At 38.8% G+C, this 22390-nt stretch overlaps 2 protein-coding genes across 2 annotated transcripts; both read right to left on the minus strand.

Annotated features, from left to right (window-relative positions):
* Positions 1-611: 611 nt before the first annotated feature.
* Positions 612-6746, minus strand: LOC307254889 (afadin- and alpha-actinin-binding protein-like; the record flags this gene model as incomplete). Its single annotated transcript, XM_080033436.1, has 14 exons — positions 6681-6746; positions 4948-5057; positions 4373-4542; positions 4028-4231; positions 3737-3847; positions 3502-3637; positions 3335-3410; positions 2922-3102; positions 2504-2651; positions 1863-1999; positions 1423-1596; positions 1206-1323; positions 811-958; positions 612-705 (listed from the first exon to the last, which is right to left on the minus strand). The coding sequence occupies exons 2-14, from the start codon at positions 4964-4966 to the stop codon at positions 612-614; spliced, it is 1716 nt and encodes a 571-aa protein (XP_079889562.1). The 5' UTR covers positions 4967-5057; positions 6681-6746.
* Positions 6747-8301: 1555 nt separating this feature from the next.
* LOC307254418 (atrial natriuretic peptide receptor 2-like) lies at positions 8302-21486 on the minus strand (the record flags this gene model as incomplete). The annotated part of the gene is made up of 23 exons (XM_080032809.1): positions 8302-8412; positions 9033-9124; positions 10147-10245; positions 10937-11089; positions 11342-11481; positions 11679-11766; positions 12118-12211; positions 12398-12517; positions 12662-12778; positions 12863-12911; positions 13156-13300; positions 13957-14078; positions 14497-14640; positions 14773-14859; positions 15030-15174; positions 15503-15590; positions 15923-16068; positions 16693-16795; positions 17190-17294; positions 19744-19867; positions 20285-20417; positions 20711-20801; positions 21442-21486. The coding sequence occupies 23 exons, from the start codon at positions 21484-21486 to the stop codon at positions 8302-8304; spliced, it is 2541 nt and encodes an 846-aa protein (XP_079888935.1).
* Positions 21487-22390: the final 904 nt, after the last annotated feature.

Here is a 22390-nt window from a genome sequence, read left to right on the forward strand (position 1 = left end):
TGTATCTGCAAAAGCTACCAGAAAATAATGTTGACGAAAACATTTCTATATTAAACTATAGAAACCTCCCTCGTATTTTTACCAAGTTTCTTATTGCATTCAGTGACACAGCAGCATTACTTCTACAACCTAAAAAACAACAGAAGTTCAAAATCTGCAACATAAACAGCAACATTAAGACAGTTTTAGGTGCGTCAGCGTCCACTGACAAGGGCCAAGCAAACATCTCATTACTGGGTTGCATGATATTTTGTGGCACACCCATGTTGCCAAAAATGCTAGACTCAGACCTAGAAATACGATATGACTGCCAAAACAAGATTGACAGTGTCAAATAAATAGATAAAAACAGTTATCAGATAATCTAAAAATATTTAAAAAAACTATTAGATAACAGACTTTCTTCAGACACACAAAACACCAGGCTAAGCTATCCAGAACTCTTGTTTGGCTTCAACTTTAAACAAATATTTAATAATTTTACAGTCTATATTGAAGTGTCTGGAATTCACGATACAAGTGTTCAATAAAGATTATTTTTGTACGGTGTATGGCTCTATATGGAGCTGTTCCTTCCATTAGTGAGTGTGCGGCTGCTGTGGTCTTCATTGTCATTCCAATGTTTGTGTCCAACTGGAACCTTTTCCATTAAAAACGATGGTGGACTCTTCAACATGCTCAGTGTCTCTCTTTGGTTTGGTTGAGCTGGAAAAAGTCAGGGTTACAGATTTGCAGTGTTCATTTACAGATTTACTGATTTTTACCATTTCTCCAAGCATCAATTTTGTGCATAAAAACAGACATTGTTACCTGTTTTCTGGGATAAGGCAAAGTGTGTGATACAGGTCGGCTGTTGATTGCGATGTTAGTGGGACACAACTAGATGAGGAAGAGGTTGTGTCAGACGGGCATTTGATGAACTTCGCTGGAGCCGACGAAGCATTCACCTTTGTTTCAGCTGTGAAGATAAGATGAAACTTTATTATTTTTATATATTACAACAATGTAACTATAATATACATAAATGTAAAATAAAAATGATTCAGGGAAATACAACTGTGTTGCAGATGTTGTATAAAGGGATGAAATTTATATTTATAACATATCACAATCACTATCCTTCAAATGTATTAATACAGAAATATCGATCATATCAAAAAGATATAATACACATTATTGGGCCAGTACAATGGGTAGACACTCACATAACAAAAACGCACTACTAGACTTTGACATCGAGGCTTTCTTTGATTCAGCAAATGGACTCAAGTTTAAAAACTGGTGTTTGAGCCACGTTGCTCGATCATCCTCGAAGGCCTTCCTCTGCAAGCAAAATCAGTTATGTAAAAGCATATCCACACTTTTTAAACTTAAGGTTAGCACACAGGTATATAAAAAACAAATAATAATAAATCTAATCACCTCATGGCTCAGCCTTATAGCTGCTTCCGTAAAGTTCCTCCTCTCCCTCTCAAAGACCTTTCTTTGTTCCTCTAGGGTCTTCCACTCCTCTCTGAGGCGATCTTTCTCCTGCAGCATGTAGCAGTCGCTAAGCAGAGATGCAGTCTCCTCCACACACGGGGAACTCAGCTGCTGCTACAAGAAAATTAAAAAAGAAGGAGAATTAAATAAAAGAAGACGTGATAATTACAACAACAAACAAAATACAATATCTTTCCAGAAACACGCTAATAGGGTTACATTTAAGTGCTTGGTTTACACTACGTATAACTTCAATATTGTACACCTTTAAATTATGAAAGACCTTAGAACTCTACAACATTTATTATATAGAAGTGATATGGCACACACTTGAACTACTGAACTCTCTAGGAAGCTTAATGGCAACAATTCAGTCTGACCTGCATGAGCAGCTGCTGTGATTGAATGAAGTCCTTGCACTGCTGGATCTCCAGCTTAAGTCTGTCCATCTCCTCCTCATGAGTCTCTCGGGAAACCGCATCAGTATTTTTACTCTCATCCATCTGAGCCGAAGATGCTTAACAAACAACATTACCAAATTTACAATTATGTTTACATTTAGCTTCTATGTTCATTTATTCAACGGAAGCCGAAAATCATGTACATTCAGACAGAGAATATACACATCACATAATAAATACAAAACAATACACAAATACAAAACAAAATAAGTCAGTCGATTAGGCAGATAACCACAAATGACCATTTAACAGTTTTACTATTTGAAACTAACTTCACACTGGGGTGAAATGGTTTGGTACATTAAAGTACATTGGTCAGTTTGAGTGCACTATATATTGGTTTGAACAGGATGTCTTGAATGTCTATAGAAACCTCTTCAGTCCACATATTAGTTCTTACTTCTTTACAAATCCTGATCATCAGACCAGTGTCTTCAGTATAGAAAGTATCAGACCTGTGTCTTCTTTAAGTTGAAGTATTATTATAATCCCTTTTGCCACTTCAATGGTACCAAAACACAGGAAAAAGACACACTGACAGTATGTCGTATGAAGACCACCTTGGCTGTCCAATCTTTCGACGTGGCTCTTGAGTCTTCTCCACTGGAGGCGAATACTGTTGGTGAGCTTCTCCCGGGCCTGAACACAATACAGCTCCACGCTCTCTTTACTGGAATCAACCACGTCGTCTTCCTCCGTCGAGTCACCCTGACAATGACGATGAAAACATCTTTCTATCGGTACTGCATCTGGCAAGCATTTTCTAAAACACTAAATAATGGTAATGACATCGATTATCAGCTGTCCGCAAAATTGTGATACCTTGAAGCCGTGGTTGTTAAGTTTGTGAGCCTAATCAGTTTGCAGTCAGTAAGATTACAATATACTACTTAAGTCACTCAAAAATTAAAAGTAGCACCTCTCCTTCTCTCGCTGAATGCTAATGAAGAGAAAAGAGAAAAACAACTTGTCCTATACCTGTAAGCCATCGCCTCCATGTTTGTCATCTTTCAGCGTTGGTTTCCTTGAACTTAAAATTGACATCATGTCTTTTTTTATCTGCTGCAAAACTTTCTTCAACTCTGCATTTTCCAGCAGCAATTCTCTTTGTCGTGTCTCGTAGTTGCTCAGCAGAGTCTTATACATCTCCCCCTCGTGCCTTAGGAGGAGAAAGACAATCATCTGTTATAATATCACGCAAATGAAACATCTACAGAGGACATCAATTAAAGCTACAGTAACATCCAGGATTCAGCGGTTCCAGTTGGAGTAGTACTTTCTCAGACCATGCGATTGATTACATTTTTAATTAGTATTTACGAACACAAATATGGCTTTAAAGATAATGTGAATAGATAATGTAAGAGAATTGGAAAAATAAATGAACTTACTTTGCCTCTGTCTTTTCCGTTTTCCAAAGGCTTCTCTTCCCATCAGCTCTCCCAATGTTGTTTAATACATCTATGGCTGGAAGCCAGAAAGACAAATTTAGAAAATCAGAAATTAAAGAAGGATGGAGGATGAGAAAAAGAACGAGGCAAATAATGGGGATCTTAACCTTGTTTCTTCTCTTTTTTGTCAACTAGAAGTTGATTCAAGCGCTCCTTCAGTTTGTTAAATTCTCTCTCTTTCCTCTTCATCTCATGATTGTACTGGCTAGCCCTGCTTGCAATTATGTTCTGAAGTTTTTGCACCTGGCAAGGGAAAATAAAACAAGTGTTTACTGTTAAAATAGCCATCCTGCCTGTGGACGGACTCAGTGTTGTCTGCGACAGTAATACCAAATCAAGTACCTCTTCTTTTTCATTTTTCAGGCAGTTTTGCAAACTCTTCACTTTTAACTGGAGCTGTCGTTCTCTCTCAAGATGTCCCGTGTTTTCTCTATTGGAAAGTTCAAGCTGCTCCTATTATAAAATTGAAAACATTGACAAGGGAATTGAATATGAGAGTAGCTATTATCTGTAGCATTGACGAAGCAACTCTTGAGGTGCTTAGTTTTGGTTCCACATTTGTTCTGTTATCTATATATCAATTTGAATACAATATTCCCAGAGAGGAAACACAGGGTTTAAATGATATTGTACTTTTAGTCGGGTGCTTGTGAGCTTCAGGTGCTCCACAGTACTGCTGGACTTCAGCTGCTCCACTTCCATGTGTTCCAGGGTTCGGAGGCCCCTGTGGTGCAGCTGAATCAGGTCATACATGCAATTTAGCACAGCCACCAAATTCATTTCCAGGCTGCCGCCCGACTCCGTACAAACTGATGGGAGGCCAAGAGATGACACCTCCTGTAAAAGGAAGAGAAAAGGAGCATATGGAGGACATGGTCATATTGTTATATTGTACATGTCTAAGTTCCCCAGGCACAAGCCTTTACACATCTATAAATGTGCTAATAATACATCAAAGAAACCTGTAAGGCTCCAGACCTGATTGATGTGTGATAGACATTCTTGCACGTTGTGCTCTGAGCAGAAGGTACTGAGCATGTAGGAGGTTCTGTGCGGTGGCAGGGATGATTGGCTAAACTGCCTCACGGGGGATGCTCTACATTCAACGGAGCCGCTGTGTATGTCCTTGACTTGTGGTGGTGAAAAGTCTGTCAAAGAAATACAGCATGGCCTTCAGTAATTTGTTATTTCTTGACAAGAAAAGGAAACCACTTACCGTAAAAGTTACAGAAATGGAGGCACAAAAACTAAAAACTAACATTCATCTGGACGATCAGGTTAGTTTAACCTTCTCTTAACTCTAGAGTTTAGGGTAAACATTACAAAATTATACAGTAACCTACACGCAACTGCTCAAAGCATAACACTTCACTTCCAACCATAAAAGTCAAAATCATATAACAAAATATATAGAATACAGTTTTTGAAACATGGAGCAGAGTTAATGAATTCCGAGTTAATGAGTACAACAGACAATCGTTCAACATGTCTCATTGAGAGTGCATATTCACTGGTCATCAAATACTGAATACTGTATCAAAATCCAAACTCACCCACAGAGTACACAGGCATTGTTGCAGTGCAGCCTTCAGGCTACGTGCCTGGATCATCTACTCCATGTACAGGATACACAAGGCTCGCCACAGGATCTGCCTACGCACTCCTTAAAATAGAGGGTCAGATTAGCAGCGCCCATTCAGCAGTCTGGATTACAAAACAACAATGGAAATAAACATGCAGCGGTAAAGTGTGGTAACACGCAGCCTGATTAACAGTCACAGATTAAAAAAGGGCTTATTCATTGATCCATCACAAGCGAAGGAACTGAACAGTTATCAAACGGTGTTGCCATGGCCCTCTTAAAAATTATTTAAAATCTTTAAAACCTATATTTGGAAATGTGGGTTTATTAACAGTCTTTCACAAAGCGTATTATGAATCCTGTGTTGATGATGTTGTTTTTGTGTTTTTTGTATGACATTGTCACTGTTTGAGCAGGTTACAGGTTGGGACTGCACCTTATCCCAATGCTCTTATCATCAGCTGATCAGACTAATCCCAGACAGACAGCATGGAGGTTTATCTGTGGAACCACGCAACCATCTGAAATACCATACACACATTTCTTCATTACATATGTGGGAATAATGCCTTTTTTTAACCACCATGTACAGATATAACTGAAAACATATGGTATCATAGTGTAGAACAGCTCATCCAGAGATATTAAAAAATATACCAGCCCAATGAGAACACGCTGCATTTAAAAATGAAATATACATTTTTATGAAGAATTTCATTTTGAATTTTTTAGTCATGGCAAGACTCATCATTAACTTGGTTGACCTTACCCTTTGGTTTCAGTGATACCTAATCATCCTGGGTAGACAGATGGCAAGCCTACAGCCACAAAGCTTCACAAGCCCAGACCCTGCATAGACTCTCAACAAGTGTTAACCTTTTTACTCATCGGTCACAATATAGATTCTCCAATGGGAAGTTTTTTTTATATCAGCATTAACAGAATGGCTGTACCATCGGGAATATAGCCTACTGTTCACTTGAGTGACAATTTTGACCAGATTCTCAAACATGAAAAATAGGCTACTTGATGGATCACAGGATACAGCTCAGCCTGATCTACCTACACACTCAGTTGCTAAAAAAAAAGACCTTGCTTGAACTAAGCTAGTCTAATCAAAAGCCCTGCAACACACCCCACCTTGGTAGAGTAGGCCTAGCCTATAAGATGTCTAGTTTTTCAGTTTTAAATGTGGTCGATTATGTCAACCTCATGTAGGCCTAAGTGAATTAGGCAGGTCAAATAAAATGGAAATTAAAGTACAGTTAATGCAATAGGCCTATAGTTCAACAGGCAGGACCACAAAATAAAATCTCTAATTATGTACTATGTTATAATCTATGATTGTGTCACATTGTTTTACCTGGGGGGTAAATTAACTGCACTATTAAGCTACGTTAAAATAACCGCCTGTGACGAGCTACGTTGTTGTAGTTATTTCCAAGGCACCTTTCTGCCAATAAATATTTTTTTTCCCCCTCACCACTTTAGTCAAACCAAATAAAGCAATCAAGCAAATGGTGTGCAGGCAGGCAGGTGCTTTACAGTGCAGTCAGTGTTAAAATACCCACCGCGTACCTCCTCCTCTATTGAAACCGGACGGACAGGCTATATTAGCCAAACAAGATGAATGGTTACGAATGCAGACGTATAAAATGTTAATTCTATAAATAAGCGAGCAGAAAAGTTTTTAACGGCACCTACTTGAACGTTGTAACGTGTTTAATGTATTTTCCAGTCGCTCTCTTCGTACACGGTACTGCAGCTTCTTATCGCTCCAAATGACAGTACATATATACACCACTTCACCCGATCCAAACAGCACGCTAATTGGCCGACTCGTTGTCTAGCAACCAAGCACGGCGCAATATGATTGGTTCATGGCGAGAAGGCACTTCAATGACATTTATATACCAATGTTATTGTTTGAATAAAACACTAACATATTTTTTAAACTTTTTTAATGCAATTCATACAATCAGTGGATACAATAACAATACATTGAAATAGCACATTGTACTGCACAGTCAGTAATACCTTACAAAAGAAAACTCCTAAAGAAAACTGTACATTCTTATTTTACAAACAATAAAAGAGTTCAGTGGGTTTGGTTTGTGTGTTTCAAATCTATCCGGCATCATTTGTCATGCACCATTTTGAAAATCCAAGGCAAACTACATCAAATGGAAATCACAAGTAGGCTAGTTTTATTTATTTTTTTGCAATATAAAAACACACATGTAGGTTAAACTATTTATTTATTTATTTTATTTATTTAACTTTTATTTATCCTCGAGAGACCAATTGAGGGGTGACCCTCATTTACAATGATGTCGAGTTCAAAGCAAATTCAAAGGAAAAACAACAATACATAAACAATATTCAATGCAAAAACATCAAACTAATAGCAATGGCAACTGGCTGAGTTTTTGTTATTTTGCTGTTGTTGGTTTTTCATTGAAGCAACACCAGTGAGCAACCATGCATTATAGTAGGCTAAATTGCAAAAGACAATGGGAAAAAAATCATGTTTATTAATAACACACTTGCTTTTTCCTGCTTACATGGTTTGTCTGTGCAAAAAGCCATTATCTGCTCAGATCAGTTCTTAGTTGGAATGCTCAATGGATTTTATCTAAATTCCTTGGGAATAAAATTACTTGGACATTTACATAGAATAATAAAGGGTTCTCTTAATTTCTAGGCAGTGAATTAATCTTTACTCTTAATGTATAAGAAAAAATAAACAAAGTGGCTTATGTTGCAAAAATACAAATAAAGCATTGTATACGTGTGTGTGTGTGAGAGAGAGAGAGAGAGAGAGAGAGAGAGAGAGAGAGAGAGAGAGAGAGAGAGAAATAGATATAATGTGAGATTAAAGTGGCATTTCCTGTACTGTGGCATGTTTCTCTGCATATGTTTTTACATTCTATTCAATAAGTGCAAAAAATAGATAATATGTGACAATGTATTTTTTGTGGATGTAATCAGAAATGCATTATATCTACAAGATATAATGTAGATATAATGCATTTCTGATTACATCCACAAAGTATTGTCGAAGGGATTTTGCCTTTCATCATCACTTCTGATAACAGCAATGGAACCATTAATAATGGCAAACACTTTTGAACACTTTACTGGCAACATCTAATAGATTTACACTTAATTATTACAATTACATTAATGATTAACTATTTGTTCATCCTACAATTGTACCTGCACATTAAACTCCATATTAGCTCACTGGACACAATTCATTTAGACAACACACAACCTGAACAGTTTTTATACTGTTGTTTTCTCATTTTAGGCTATACCCAATCTAGTCGCTGACCGGCACTGGGACTTCTCTGGATTCAGATGTTCTCATCAGTGGATCTGTGTAGTTGTCTCTCTTTGCTTCCAGCCACCATGTTGTCATATCACCCTTTCCCTGTTAGGGGTCAAGAAAAATGAGAGACAGAGTGAATGATCGAGAGAAGAGAGTCATATTGCAAAGCATGTGTTCCTTTGAATTTTAAATAAAGACATTAGGGTTTGATCGGGGGCAGAGAGCAGCTACCTCTTAGGAAGACATCACAGGAGACAGAAATGCAGGCCCTGTCCTAAGGGACTGAGAAGAAAAACCCTCCCCCATAATCACACTGGCACCACCCAAAAAAAGAGGTATTCAGTTTCAGTTGGAATAGAAGCCAGTGGAACTGGATGATATAATACCTCCCTGAGAAAAAGGCAAATACTAGCCACACCCAATCTCTTTACCCCTTGAAGGGAAGTTTTGAATTTCCTGCAATCTTTTCAACTCGCAAGCCTCATAAACACCTTGTCTTTTTCAGTAATTTTCAAGAAGACTGGATTTATTGCAGGACTGTTTCACTACTGCATTAGTATGTTCCAAGTTAAAGTAATGCCGAGTGTTTATCAGTGAGATGTGCTTTCCAACATAATAAAAGGTCCAATCAATATATAATTTGCTATAACCAATATTATTTAGCACAAGTTATATACAACATAAATATCTCAAACATATACTACATGAATATACTACCTTACCTTCACACTAAGGGTTCCTCTGCATGTCAGAACATAACCTCTGAGTGTATGAAGCAGGTCAGCTGTGGCACCACTCACCTGGATCTTCAGAGCTTAGGGCATAAATATGAAGAAACATGTGATGTTATACTTATTAATGTTAAAATGCATGCCTGTAATCTGTTGAAGCAGTTTAATTGTTTGTTTTATTTTTTAATTGCATGTTTCTTCATCCATTTCTTAAACCTTTAACAATCAACATGATTTGTATGGCACAATGCACTGGACAAAAATATAAAAAATTGTTACAGTTGACCAATACAACAACATACATATTAATATTACTGTGTGTAGTAAAGTGTTGAATAAAATAGATTTTCATTCATTTATTTTATATGATCTATCATAGCTATTTTGTGTCACATCACTTTACTCTCTTTGATGCACATTTCATACACAAGTTATACAGTATGCTCTGTACTTATATTTTAGTTCCCCCATATATTATTGCATGTAAGTAATTTACTAAAGAAATGTAGTGCTGTAAGTGGCATATGTATAATATATACAAGTAATATACTGTACATGAGTAGGCCTATAAGGCAGTTTGAGATCTGTGAGGCATGTCTGTAATGTCTGCACGGGCATGTTTGTGTGTATTGACTTAAAAGGGTCACTTAAGATTGGAATGACTTAGATTTCCCTTAGAAAGGGGGTCTTGTTTCATCTCATACTTCAAATTATGATAGTTATTTTAAAGTTAAGACTTAACCTCTACAATCTGAGCCTGCAGTCACTCAGTGTCTTTCCAGTATCCCACTAGCCTAATGCAGAGGATTACATGCTTGGTGAGAACATTGTCCATCCTCCATGTTATAACCCCAATGTGTTGGTGAGCCAACACGGAGACAATCCCGTCTGGAACGATAGCAGCCATGACATCACAGACCAAAGGATAATTCTGAACTGAAGCCAGTTACAACAACATTGCAGACAATCTATCTCTGCAAATCAGAGCTGTACAATATTAGGAGAGCCCAGTGAATACTTTAATTAACCTGGTATTTCCTGAGCACAATTATTTCCCTTTGAGACAATAATTGGATGAAAGGCAGTGTGCCTAATCCGTCATTACCTTCACTTGTTGATTCCATCCGTGATGCTGTGTTGACAGTGTCCCCAAATAGGCAGTATCGAGGCATTTTGGTGCCAACCACACCGGCCACAACAGGTCCTGGCAGAATAAACAGCAGGGATTGTAGGCAACACTTTCAGGGAATAATATTGTTTTTATGTCATTGCATAACCATGATGATGCATGTGAAGATATAAGGGGTCAATAACAAAAATGTAGAGCTACTTTTACTCAAAGAGTTGTACACATGAAAGTGCATTTAAATGTTATGTTATTAACAGGTTGTTTAATAAGGTAACACTTATTTTCAAATCCTGAAACCTTTGTTCATTGTATTCTATAAAAGTGTACTCTAGTTACTTAGGGAAAATATCGAATTAAGTGTAGCCCTCTCATTCAATTCTGTTTTGATTAAATTACTTTTATAGAATGTCTCCGACATAACGTGTAGTCTCTTCAGCTTCTTCTCGCAGCTTCTTTTCTCTCATCCCCGGACTTTTTTGTTATGCCCCGCCCTTCCGACAGGTTAATCTCCAATGACAGATAAAATGATTGACACATGCCCAAACAAATCCGAACCCGTAAAAAGAAGCTGAGGGGTTCAAGGGCTCCTTAAAACATAGGACATTTGCTTTAATCAAATTAGAAGGGCACTACATAAGGTGTTGTCTTCCTGCTGTCAGATCATTTCAACCTTCATATAATACTATATGTATTTTTTTCTTTGTGCAATTTGTGGTGGGGTGGTGATGGAAACTGATGCTTGATACAGATGAGATATTAACAGTACCTGAGTGGATCCCAGCACGTATCTTCAGCTGCGTGTTGGGTTTGTGAGGGATCTTGAAAGAGTGGCAGACACTGACCAGATCAAGAGCCATGCTGGCTATCTCTCCAGCATGATTGATGCCGTTTTCTTGAGGGACTCCGGAGACCACCATGTCTTGAGGGATAGCCATTATTACAAGAGGGAGAGGGACAGGGAGAGAGAGTTGACCATATAGTAAAATGTCACAGCACCATTCAGATACTCTGGTTTTGGCATTAAGATACTCGAGTCGCCTATATGTTCAGTCCTTATTTCAAAGCTGAGATATATCTAGATAGATATATATATATTTTTTTTTAAGGATGCTGTAGCAAAATGATTTAAAACAAGTTTTTAGTTCAAAATCAGTGTATCATCCTTACTTACATGCATCACCTATTGTTTCCACTTTGTAGACGTCGTAAATGTCAATAATGTCATCAAAGGTGGTGTACAGCTGGTTGAGGAAGTTCACAACCTGGTGGGGAGTGCTGGCCCCTGACAGCTGAGTGAAGCCCACAATGTCACTGTCACAGGGGGAGTAAGACACTGTTAGTCATCATAGGTTGTACATGCGTGTATGTACCAAAACCTTTTCTTTAAAAAAAAGCAGATTGCTGGAAGCATGACAATGTATAGGGGTGGAATAAATAACAAAACACATTCTAAATTGAAGTTAAACTGAGGGAATGTCAGTTAAAAGAACGCTCTCACCAACACAGACCTGAAGTAGACGGTGGCGTTGGAGTAGCTCTGAGCCTCAGCTGTTCGACCTTGACGGAGGTCATCCGCCACCGATTTTGGTAACATACCTGTACAATAAAGTCTGATGCAAAAATTTGCTTTTTCTTCAAGGCATTGGGTAAAATTGATAAAAGTTCTACTTCTGCACCACTAGATGGCAGTGAGCACTTTTGATAGTGTCAAATTCATTACTTGAAGATGTTAGCATCAAATGTAAGCAGTTCATTTGCTTGGGCAACTTTCCATGTGCATGTTTTAAAGTTTGCCTTTCGTTATCCTTTTGATATTGAGCTACAAATTAGGTTCATGCGCCCTACTAGATCAATTGACATAAGAATATGGTCAATATCATGAATTTGCTTGGAATCAATCATTAAAACAATGCAAGTGTTACACATCTCTCCACACTTTTGACTTACTGTATAACAGCCGATCCGTCTTCTGTTTCTCCTGTAGAAGGTCCTGTGTTCTCTCAGCGACTATGGCCTCCAGATGTTTACTGTACTTCTCCATCTGTAATAGCATTTTTCTTTTCTTAGCAATTATCTTTTTATCACTTTGGAAAAAAGTAGGTTTGGATCCATAATAATCTCCCTTTATATTTTCTGCATTTCTTGTTCTAATCATGGTAGAATGAATGCAGACATCTTTAAACCAACGTTAACCATATTATTAGACCATATTTAAGTGGGTTATTACCAGTTTCATCATCATGTCCACAGGGCTGACTTTGTGTGGGTTCATTTTGTCGAGCATCTTCCTCACCTGCTCAAATGTGGGCCTCATGGTGACGTTATGAGACCAGCACTTCTTAATAAGCTGTGTTCCAAAACAGAGATTACATTTCAAGGTTTCTGTTGTTACTCAAAAGGCAATTCTACGAAAGCGTAAGTTTGTACCAAAATCACATTTTCCCCCTACACAGTTCTGGCTACATTTCCAACCTTTGCACATGTGACAGACCTCACAGTAGTCTACTTGACTGGGACAGTCAGTATCTGCCTTCCCGGCTTTGAGTTCAGGCAGAGGGGGCCGCCACATGGGATCCATGGGATTCATGGTCACTCCCTCAGTCTGGTCCTGTTAGAGAGGACTGCTGGTTACAAAGCAAAGATCAAAGTGAAGCCGAAGGTTATAATCTGCTGAGGAGGCAGTCATACTCACTGAAATGAGGTCAGAGCGAGTTGCGATCTCAACTAGAATCATGGAGTAGCTGAGGAGAGGAGGGGAAATGTAGAGAAAATTATATTAGTTTCCCTGTATTTCCCTGTGTTGTTTCTAAGATGCAGCGGCAACACTTTCTCAGATGTATTGAGCTGCTTGTTGGTCCAAAACAACACCTTTTCCACATCTTTAATTTAACCGTATCATACGTTTTCATGTGGTCTTAATATTGCACTCCAAAATGAACTAATTTAACTATAATGATCTGCTCATACTATGACATTAAAACACACCTGTAGACGTCTGCTGCTGGTATCATGTTAGAGCTGTTTCCCAGCAGGACTTCTGGGGCACAGTATATACGATTTACGTCCCCACAATTGTAACCATTGCTGATGCCCTCAAATTCCTCCTTTCTGTAGGCCGTGAGACCATAATCTGAAGCCAGAAAAATATAGAGTACAGTGACACAGGATGTTGGTTTTTCCCGATGCTACTGGTGTAGGATGTGGCTGAACGGTTCCTATAAAGAGATGTTTTTCTCAGTGTTATTGAGACTGTGTTTGTGTAAAGTATGTATGTATGTATGTATGTATGTATGTATGTATGTATGTATGTATGTATGTGTGTGTGTGTGTGTGTGTGTGTGTGTGTGTGTGTGTGTGTGTGTGTGTGTGTGTGTGTGTGTGTGTGTGTGTGTGTGTGTGTGTGTGTGTGTGTGTGTGTGTGTGTGTGTCTGTGTGTGTGTGTGTGTGTGTATGTATGGCTGTATGTATGTATGGCTGTATACAGCTCCGGAAAAAATTAAGAGACCAGTCTGGATTTTTCTTAAATCTTCATCTCTATATCTCTATATTACTTATTGAAAATGCTCTTAATGACAAATATTTTTTTGGAATTTGGTAGAAATGTTGTCTACTGTTTATATTACAAAACCAAAATGTTCATTCTACTCAAACATATGCCTATTAAATAGTAAAACGAGAGACACTGAACATTTGGACTGGTCTCTTAATTTTTTTCCAGAGCTGTATGTATGTTGCTTAAAAACAGACTGTAAAACATATTTTATTTCTTAATAACACTTTTATTACCTGAGATTTTGCACACCCAGCGGTCATCAATAACACAGTTCTTGGAGTGAAGTCTCCCATGGAACATCTTGTGTTGGTGCAGGTAAGCCATCCCACGGGCGATATCAGTGGCAAAAGACAGTCTGCATGAGGATATAAACGCTCTTGGATGGTTCTGTTCATGTGTTCCAACATCATGTGTCATGCTATACCCTCAACACAAAATATAAAACTGTATGTGCCATAGCTTGCCCTGAATTGTGGTCTACTGAGACATTATTGTTGTAAGAAGATACTTTTATTTGGTCTTTCTGATCAGACTGATCAATTGTGGAGTAAAACAGCTCTTCCTCATTTACCAACGATTAAACACATCACATTATGTTGAGATGCCTCATCTAATCAGCAGCAAGCAGCTACTTGACCATGAGTTTCAGCTCCTTGTACAAAAAGCCATAAGAGGAAGATTAAGGGTATTGCAGTGATTGAGAACAGGTCTTTGGTGCTATCACTACTACTTTGTAAAAGCAGTAAATTATCAAGAAAATGTTTTTGTCTCACCTGAAGCCCCAGTTGATAGGGATGTCATCGTTCAGCAGGACATCAGACAGGCTCCCTTTGGGGCAGTACTCTGTGATGATGCTGACGTAGGGGACTTCGATGGAACCACCGATGAACTTGCATAGATTGGGATGGTCCAGTTGCCTATAGCCATTATAAAAAGTTAAATAGGTTGCAATGACCTGTTATTTACTTTGGACTAGAGACATGACTTTGTTATGTCAGTAAAATTCTTATTTTTTTTCTTTCTTTCCCCTGACGGGAATTCTTCCTTACCTGACTTCCTTCACCTCCTTCCGGATGGTTTTAGAGAAGGTGAAGTGTTTATTTTGGATGTGTTTCACTGCCACGGTTCTCCCATCACTGCAACACAGTAAATATCATCAAGCCACATCGTACGTTAGTACAGTATGTAGTATTGTTCATCCTGTCTTGATCCATACAGCAAAAAAAGAGAGTAAAAGATTAAGGAAATGTGTCTGAATGAGGATGCGTGAGCATTTAAATTAACCAAAAAAAATAAGGTGTCTCACTAGAGGCCTGGCTGGATGAAGCCTTGTTTGAAGGTGGTGTTGACTCCAGTGCACACGGTCACATCAGTCATTTGACTGATGCTGGTGTTGCTCTTGACACGCTGCAGGCTGGTGGTGCTGTCGTTGCCCGTACAGCACACTCTGCCTGCAGACACCAGACAGTAAGGTACTTATGTCAGATGTACTGTTAATACAAGAATATGTTGGTTATACTGCTGGGTTATAAACCTTGTAACATTTAATACAAATGATTTTTGATTGTGGGAGTTAGAGGGGGGAAAATAACCTTCAGGAGGTCCCACTCTTACTTGGAGAAAAATATCAATAATATTTTTGGCACACCAAATTCTTGTCACTTTAAGGTCAAAGTGATCCCTCCCTTAAACACACTCAAGTTTTAAAGGCAAGAGAAAGTCTAGAGCTTTCACCTGGGTAAAGACTTCTAGGGAAATAGAGAAAAAAAACTGCTTCACCATGAGACATTTTACCAAATATTATGCTCTTGTAGTTGATGATCCAACTTTCATCCCAAAACATCCTCTGTTTCTGGTACTGGAGCCACTGCAAGAAGGACATTAGGATAAACATCAGTGCATAAAACGTGTGTGTGTGTGTGTGTGTGTGTGTGTGTGTGTGTGTGTGTGTGTGTGTGTGTGTGTGTGTGTGTGTGTGTGTGTGTGTGTGTGTGTGTGTGTGTATGTGTGTGTGTGTGTGTGTGTGTGTGTGTGTGTGTGTGTGTGTGTGTGTGTGTGTGTGTGTATGTGTGTGTGTGTGTGTGTGTGTGTGTGTGTGTGTGTGTGTGTGCGTGTGTGTGCATGTGCGTGTGCGCGTGTGCGTGTGCGTGTGTGTGTGTGTCTGTGTCTGTGTGTGTGTTTTGGACAGACTGGACTGACCACCATGGTGAGGATGAAGCCACTGGTGAAAAGAGCAACTGGAAGCCCAATGGCCACCTTAATAGTGATGGACATCGGGCAGATGCCACAGTCTGCAGGGCAGTTCAGACAGTTCTCCTCCGGCTCGCACACATCATCCCCACACACTGAAACAATTTTAAAAATGTCAAATTTGATCTTAACCCCATAATAATACATCATAATTTATTTGTACATTATATTTTGTATCACCCAAATTAGTAATGAAATAAATAAAATCTAGTGGAAGTATAAAAATTAAAACATAAGTGTAAAGTACAAGTATTTACATTGTTTCACTTAAATACACTCCTTTAGGAAATATATTCCATAACTTGGCTCATTTATTTAAATGTAATTCTAAGAGATGCCTCATCATGTAACAAGAACAATCACGGCTACATAACCAAATAAATATTTGTATAAAAGTATGCTTATATCTTTTCTGCAGTCACCAGTTTGTATTGGCTATCTAGGTTTCTACCAGCAAGAACAAAAATACTTTTATTATTGTAACTCAGCTGATAGTGTAACAGTTTTGAAATGACGGCTATTCTTCTGCAAGGTCAGACAAAGGTTGACCTTTTCCCTACTGAATCTTGCAGGTTCAGTGGGGCTAGTAACCCCTTTGTTTGGTTACTACTTAAGCGTTTTATTGATCTACAGAGCTGGAGGGCTGAGCAGCAGAGGCATCACTCAGCAAACAATGCAGGGTCAACAAATGGAAACTTTGCTAGTATTCGCAGACTGACCTTGAGCACTGACGACAAGCACTTTCGACTCCAGTGCCGCGTGCATACGTCCTATTTTGATATGGGCAATGACTGAGGTGACTCCCACGTGGATTAGCACCACCTACGTGAGAAAAACTCTGTGAGAAAAGTAAAAACGCATTTCTGCTTTGGAGGAGTGAGGTTGTGCAGTAGTAAGTCTCTGTCCCTCACTAAGACAAATGATTCCAACACTGCTGCTATGTTGTAAAGACATGACTTTTAGGATTTGCCTGGGCAAGGAGGAATTCCTCTTTGAACCTCAATTGGTTGAACATTATTTGTTTTACCCTTTTTACCAAAAAAGGTTCAGTTAAAAATTGCATTGGGTGGGTTTGCAGTTTTGACAACATGAAATGAATAAATGCAGATATGACCATAAAATGGGGAGATAGAAAAATACTACAAATGTTATCCAAACCTCCAAACTTGTTACAAACGATGCACTCTTCTGTATGGTTTTGTTTTATTTGGCTCACCTTTGAAGTCCAGTATTTCTGGCTCATCGTGCCAGCTTTGGATACAGTATGAGTCACTATTTCACCATCGTCAGGAATCCATGGGCCACAGATGCCACCTTGTTTCTGTGAAGAGATAACAAAACTGTTTGGAGAGGTTTTAATCCAAAATATGCATATTAGACAGTTTATTCATGTGCTAGGAAGTGCTGATATGATATAATAACCTTTACTAGGATTCAACAAGAAACTTTTAGAAATCTTTAATATCACACAGGGTAGGGGGGGGCAGTTGTATATTTTAGCTTATATTAACCCTCATGCTGTGTTTATAACAATGTCTTGAAATTCGAACTAATTCTGATAAGTTTGTGTCTTTCAGGTGATGGTTCTTCCTTGAGGAACTTCACAAATTGTTCAACCACTTCACAAACAACAATATATTCATTAAGATTTCTTCAAAAACGTTGCTGCTCTACAACATTTCAAAGTCATGGTGCCTTGATAGCAAATATCTAAAAAACGACATGACTTTGCACAGAGCAGCAGACTGACCATGGTAACAGGCACATGACAGATTCATGATAAATCAATCTATAGAAACTAGGATTAAAACCATAGATAAATATATTATTTTATTCAAGGTTTGCAAAGATACTAGACCTTGAGCTTAGGTTTGCTAAAAGGAGAATAAAAATAAAATGCACACAACTTCTAAAATGATTTCCTACTGCTACTGCAGCTGGAAAAAAGGAAGTGTATTTTAATACCCCCCAAAAGTCAGAATCATACACTTTTGGTACAATGAAGTATTGGATTAAGCAGATAGAGTAGAGCTGATACAGACAGAGTAAACAATGTTGAATGACACTGAACTACACTGTAGATTTTCTTAAAGGTGAAGTAAGTGATTTATTTATGTTAATATAAGTGTTTAATCGCTCTTTATTCATACAGTGATCACTTATATAGTGTGCGCGTTTCATAAAGCCGATCTCTCAGTCACCCGCTCTGCATGTAATCTGCAAATAAAACTTTTCGGGGATCCCACCACTGATAACCAATCAGAAGAGAGAACGCTACAAACTGGCACCCGTTTCACTGCCGGTGCACGGCGACAGATTGGTGAATGTGTATGCGCCTACAATGGCGGAGCCGGTAAAAATCCTTTCCAATGTCTGTTTTGATTGTTTTTATCATGTTTTATCACACTTACGGATCAGAGATAATGCTGGATAACTCGCTGCTTGAAGACCGCAGTGCATTAACCCCTTCAGACCCTGCGTCCATTGGAATGGACATGACATATTTCTTTCTCTAAACCAATAAATACTCTGTAATTGGATGATGTCAGCACTGCTGGTTACTGATTGGATCCTGATTATCCAATCAAAATCATGTAATGACTTTGAGCATGCTCTGAGAGAGTGACAGACATCTGACAAGACAAGTATGGCTGAGTCGATCCAGAGAGGGAAGAGTAACTGCCCTTTTCAATCTAAAATCTACATTAATGTTCATGCTAGCCAAACAAACGTGCTCTCAGTATAATTTCAACTATTACAAGTGATAATATTTGAAGTTATTTTGAACATATGTCACGTAATTAATTTGTAGGATTTTTTCAAAGTCCAATGTCCATTGCAATGGACATCAGGAGTCGGGCGAATAACCTTGTTAAAGGTTAATTAGCCTACTATAAAAAGCATGGTTATGTGTTGGAAGTTCCATGATCGTTTTACTGAAGGCAAAACTGATTTCTTTTTTATGTCATCTTATCTACAATCCTACATATATTGTCTTCATGTGCATGCTCAGACCGCGTCATAGCATTTCCCTCTCTTCTAGTAGGCACTGGGCTTTCCTGGTGATGACCCCACTGCTGTTGCCTACCCTCGCTGTGATACACCTATCAAGTTGTGCATGTTCAGAAACTTACACAGACTCAAAAACATCCAGTTCCAGATGTTTAGGCCATACCTGAGGACATATATGCCTTTTATTTTTAATGTTTTTATGGCATTTTACGTGCATCGTGTCCTGGCGTCCATTGGAATGGACATGAAAAAAAACTCATAAAAACATGAGTTCGAAAAAAAAAAATATTTCCACTCTGTTTTTATGTTCAAGAGTAGTCTGAATTAGCTAAAAAAAAAAATATTTGCCCAGCAGAAAAAATGCGGGTCTGAAGGGGTTAATGTGGTGACGTGTGGACGAGGGAGGGGACTGCTAACTGCAGTCAATGACAGGAAGTTAGCTACTGACCATTCCGCTTACTGAACCTTTAAATTTGCTCAAGGGAAAATTCAGTGTACAACCGTTCAACGGAATGTGAAATGCTTCAATGAAAAACATGAGAAATAATGAGATGATTAGACTCCCAATGAATTATATCAGTGTATCATGCAATATAATGCACTCCTAAGGTATAACTGCCCATTAATCACTCAACAGCTCTGGCATAGTCTAAAGATCATATTTGCGTAAGTGTATGCTTTAGTCTTTTGTCTGTGAGGAAGAAAATATGAAAGTGAGATGAATCCAAGTGTCAGGTGGCTCGCTGCCTGGTACCCACCATGAGGCCGAGAGGACAGGAGTGGATGTTGGCGTGATACACGCAGCAGTTCATTTCGTTTGCGTTGTTCCAATTCGCCGGACACTCGTGTTCATGACAGAACTTCTTTGCCTCTGACGCATTACTATAAGGGAAAAGGGGTGGATAGACTGATAAACGCATTGATACAACACCACATGATGCTGTAGGGCTCAAACAAAAACATAAAGATCCACACTAGCCTTTCTGAGAGCTTAACCTTGAACAAGATTGAAAAAGGATCAGTCAGAAACTCATAGTTTGTACGGTGTATTGAAAAACTGCGATGTAATTTTACTAATGATACTTTAATGATACATTGACTTACATACTAAATGTTTACTCTGAAGACAAACACAAAAGGCTAATTCTAGTGAAGCGTGTGTGTGCGTGTGTGTGTGTGTGTGTGTGTGTGTGTGTGCAGCATTCAACGATCAACTCTGATGCATGCGGCTGCATTTGTGTGCGTGTGAGTGAGCATGGCACACTTTCAGGATTTCGCGTGTTTGTGTAACACCTTCACCTGAACTGGAAAAGCTGGTTCCTCACTGTATACTCGTAGAATGAATCTGAGGCCGTCACCGTGTACGAGACATTGAACTCTTCCCCGTTGGACACTTTCTCTGGAGGACGCTGCACCCAGGCCATTTCCAGACCTGTGGCAGGGCAAAGGAACATTGCCTGAACATACACATACAAACAGTGCACCTACCTATGCATACAGTAAGGAAATACCGTGCACCAAATTTGCAAACCCCACCTACTAAGTCACTGTAATTCATTTCTGACAAATGCTTTACGATGTTGTGTCCTTTCTTTTTTTAGCCACTCGAGGAAAGCCATCTGATTTTTGCAGTTCAAAAAAAACTCACACATAAACTGAAATGCAATACAAAACAGTCAGGAAAACAGAGACCAAGACCAACAAATCAATGATTTAAAAACTTACCACCACAGCTAATCATGTTGTAATCATTTGGATTGTTGATTGGCCAACAGTCATACTCTGTGTTGTCCAGATCATGCCAGCAATTTACTCCCTGCCGACAAGAAGGGTATAAGCTTTTTTATGTCAAGGCATTTATTGTGTTTGTGGGTGTAAATACATTTGCAAAAGCCTCAGTCTCAGTCTCCATCAGTGAGTAAGGGCTGCCCATATCATGTTTATGAATGAAAAACACAACTCAACTATGTAAAGCCTTTTTGGTTTCGAGCCAGAATGATTAAGAGCAACATCAAACAGCAACTGACATTCGCAACCCTAATAAAAGCACAATGGTGAATAAATATAAGCAAGCATCACAGAATTGTTCTTTCATTCGAGGTTGATCACAGAAGAGTTTTTTTAATCGTGGAAATTAGCCCCCACAAGGAAGCTGGCAAGTAACCAATACGCAGAACACCACGGGCCCATGACCACATGCCCCGCAGCAGCAAGTGTTTCTGACAAGACAACAAAAGCAAGAGGGCTTCCTCTGCTAGAAATGAAAATGTGAATATAATTCTCTCAGTTCACGCAGTATGGCTCATATACTTTCCTCTGTGTAACACAGCCATGATACAGTTCATCAACGTGACAAACTGCCCTCAAACACAACTTAGTCCACACTTCCTCTCTGGAATTAAAATCTGACATATTGTTTGATTTTAAAATCCTCTCGTAAGCAAGGGAGAACTTACCAGCACGAAACACAGGTAAAGCGATGCAGCTATCCGTAGAGCCATGAGGAGATTTGTTGCTATGGCTGGACCCACTCTGAACTGACTGACTGAGTGAATGACCAAATCTGTGTGTGTGTGTGTGTGTGTGTGTGTGTGTGTGTGTGTGTGTGTGTGTGTGTGTGTGTGTGAGAGAGAGAGAGAGAGAGAGAGAGAGAGTGAAGTACCATTGCCCCAATTTCTTATTTTATTATTCCTGAAGCCCACCCTCTCCCCTGTTCCTAATTATCCAATCAGTTAAAGGGGCTCTCCAATCACATTTTGCCCATGTCCTTGTTCTCGAGGAGCTCCAGCTCACCTTCACCGCCCTACGGGTCAGAAGAATCTTCCATAGGTCTCTGCCACACATACTTTAAACACACACACCACCATGCCATGGTTTCTATTGTCTTTTAGATGATCTGACTTCATCTAATAAATGATATATACCGGGAAAGGTTTTCTTTTATCAACTGACATTTCATTTGAGCATTCAACCCTGGTAGGTTTGTGGGCCCGTTAATGTTAATAAACTTTACAATTTATGCATTTTAAGCTCACAATGAAGAAAGTGTTTTATTGTCTTCATCAAAAGGAAGCATTAGTAGTTGAGTTTACAGGTGCCAAACCAGTGACCTTTGGCGAAACAATCAAGTTTTTGTATTGTGTGAAAATAATAGTCTACATTTTTAAGTTTCTTGCTTTGAGGAACTACAGACACTTTTTTTTCCAACAAAACTCTTTCTTTATAGAACAATACAAAAATATACGTAGTTTGACAAAAAACTAGCTTCTCATTTCTGTTCAGCTGTGATTCAATTAAAGTTTAGAACTTTGATCACATGATAACAGGCACTCGTATATGCGGTTGTCCAAATGCAAGCAGTTTATGAGACACACTGATCAATATGTGATTCTTTACAGCAGTGCG

The sequence above is a fragment of the Ammodytes marinus genome, assembly GCF_949987685.1.
Source record: "Ammodytes marinus genome assembly, chromosome: 8".
Lineage (NCBI taxonomy): Eukaryota > Metazoa > Chordata > Actinopteri > Uranoscopiformes > Ammodytidae > Ammodytes > Ammodytes marinus.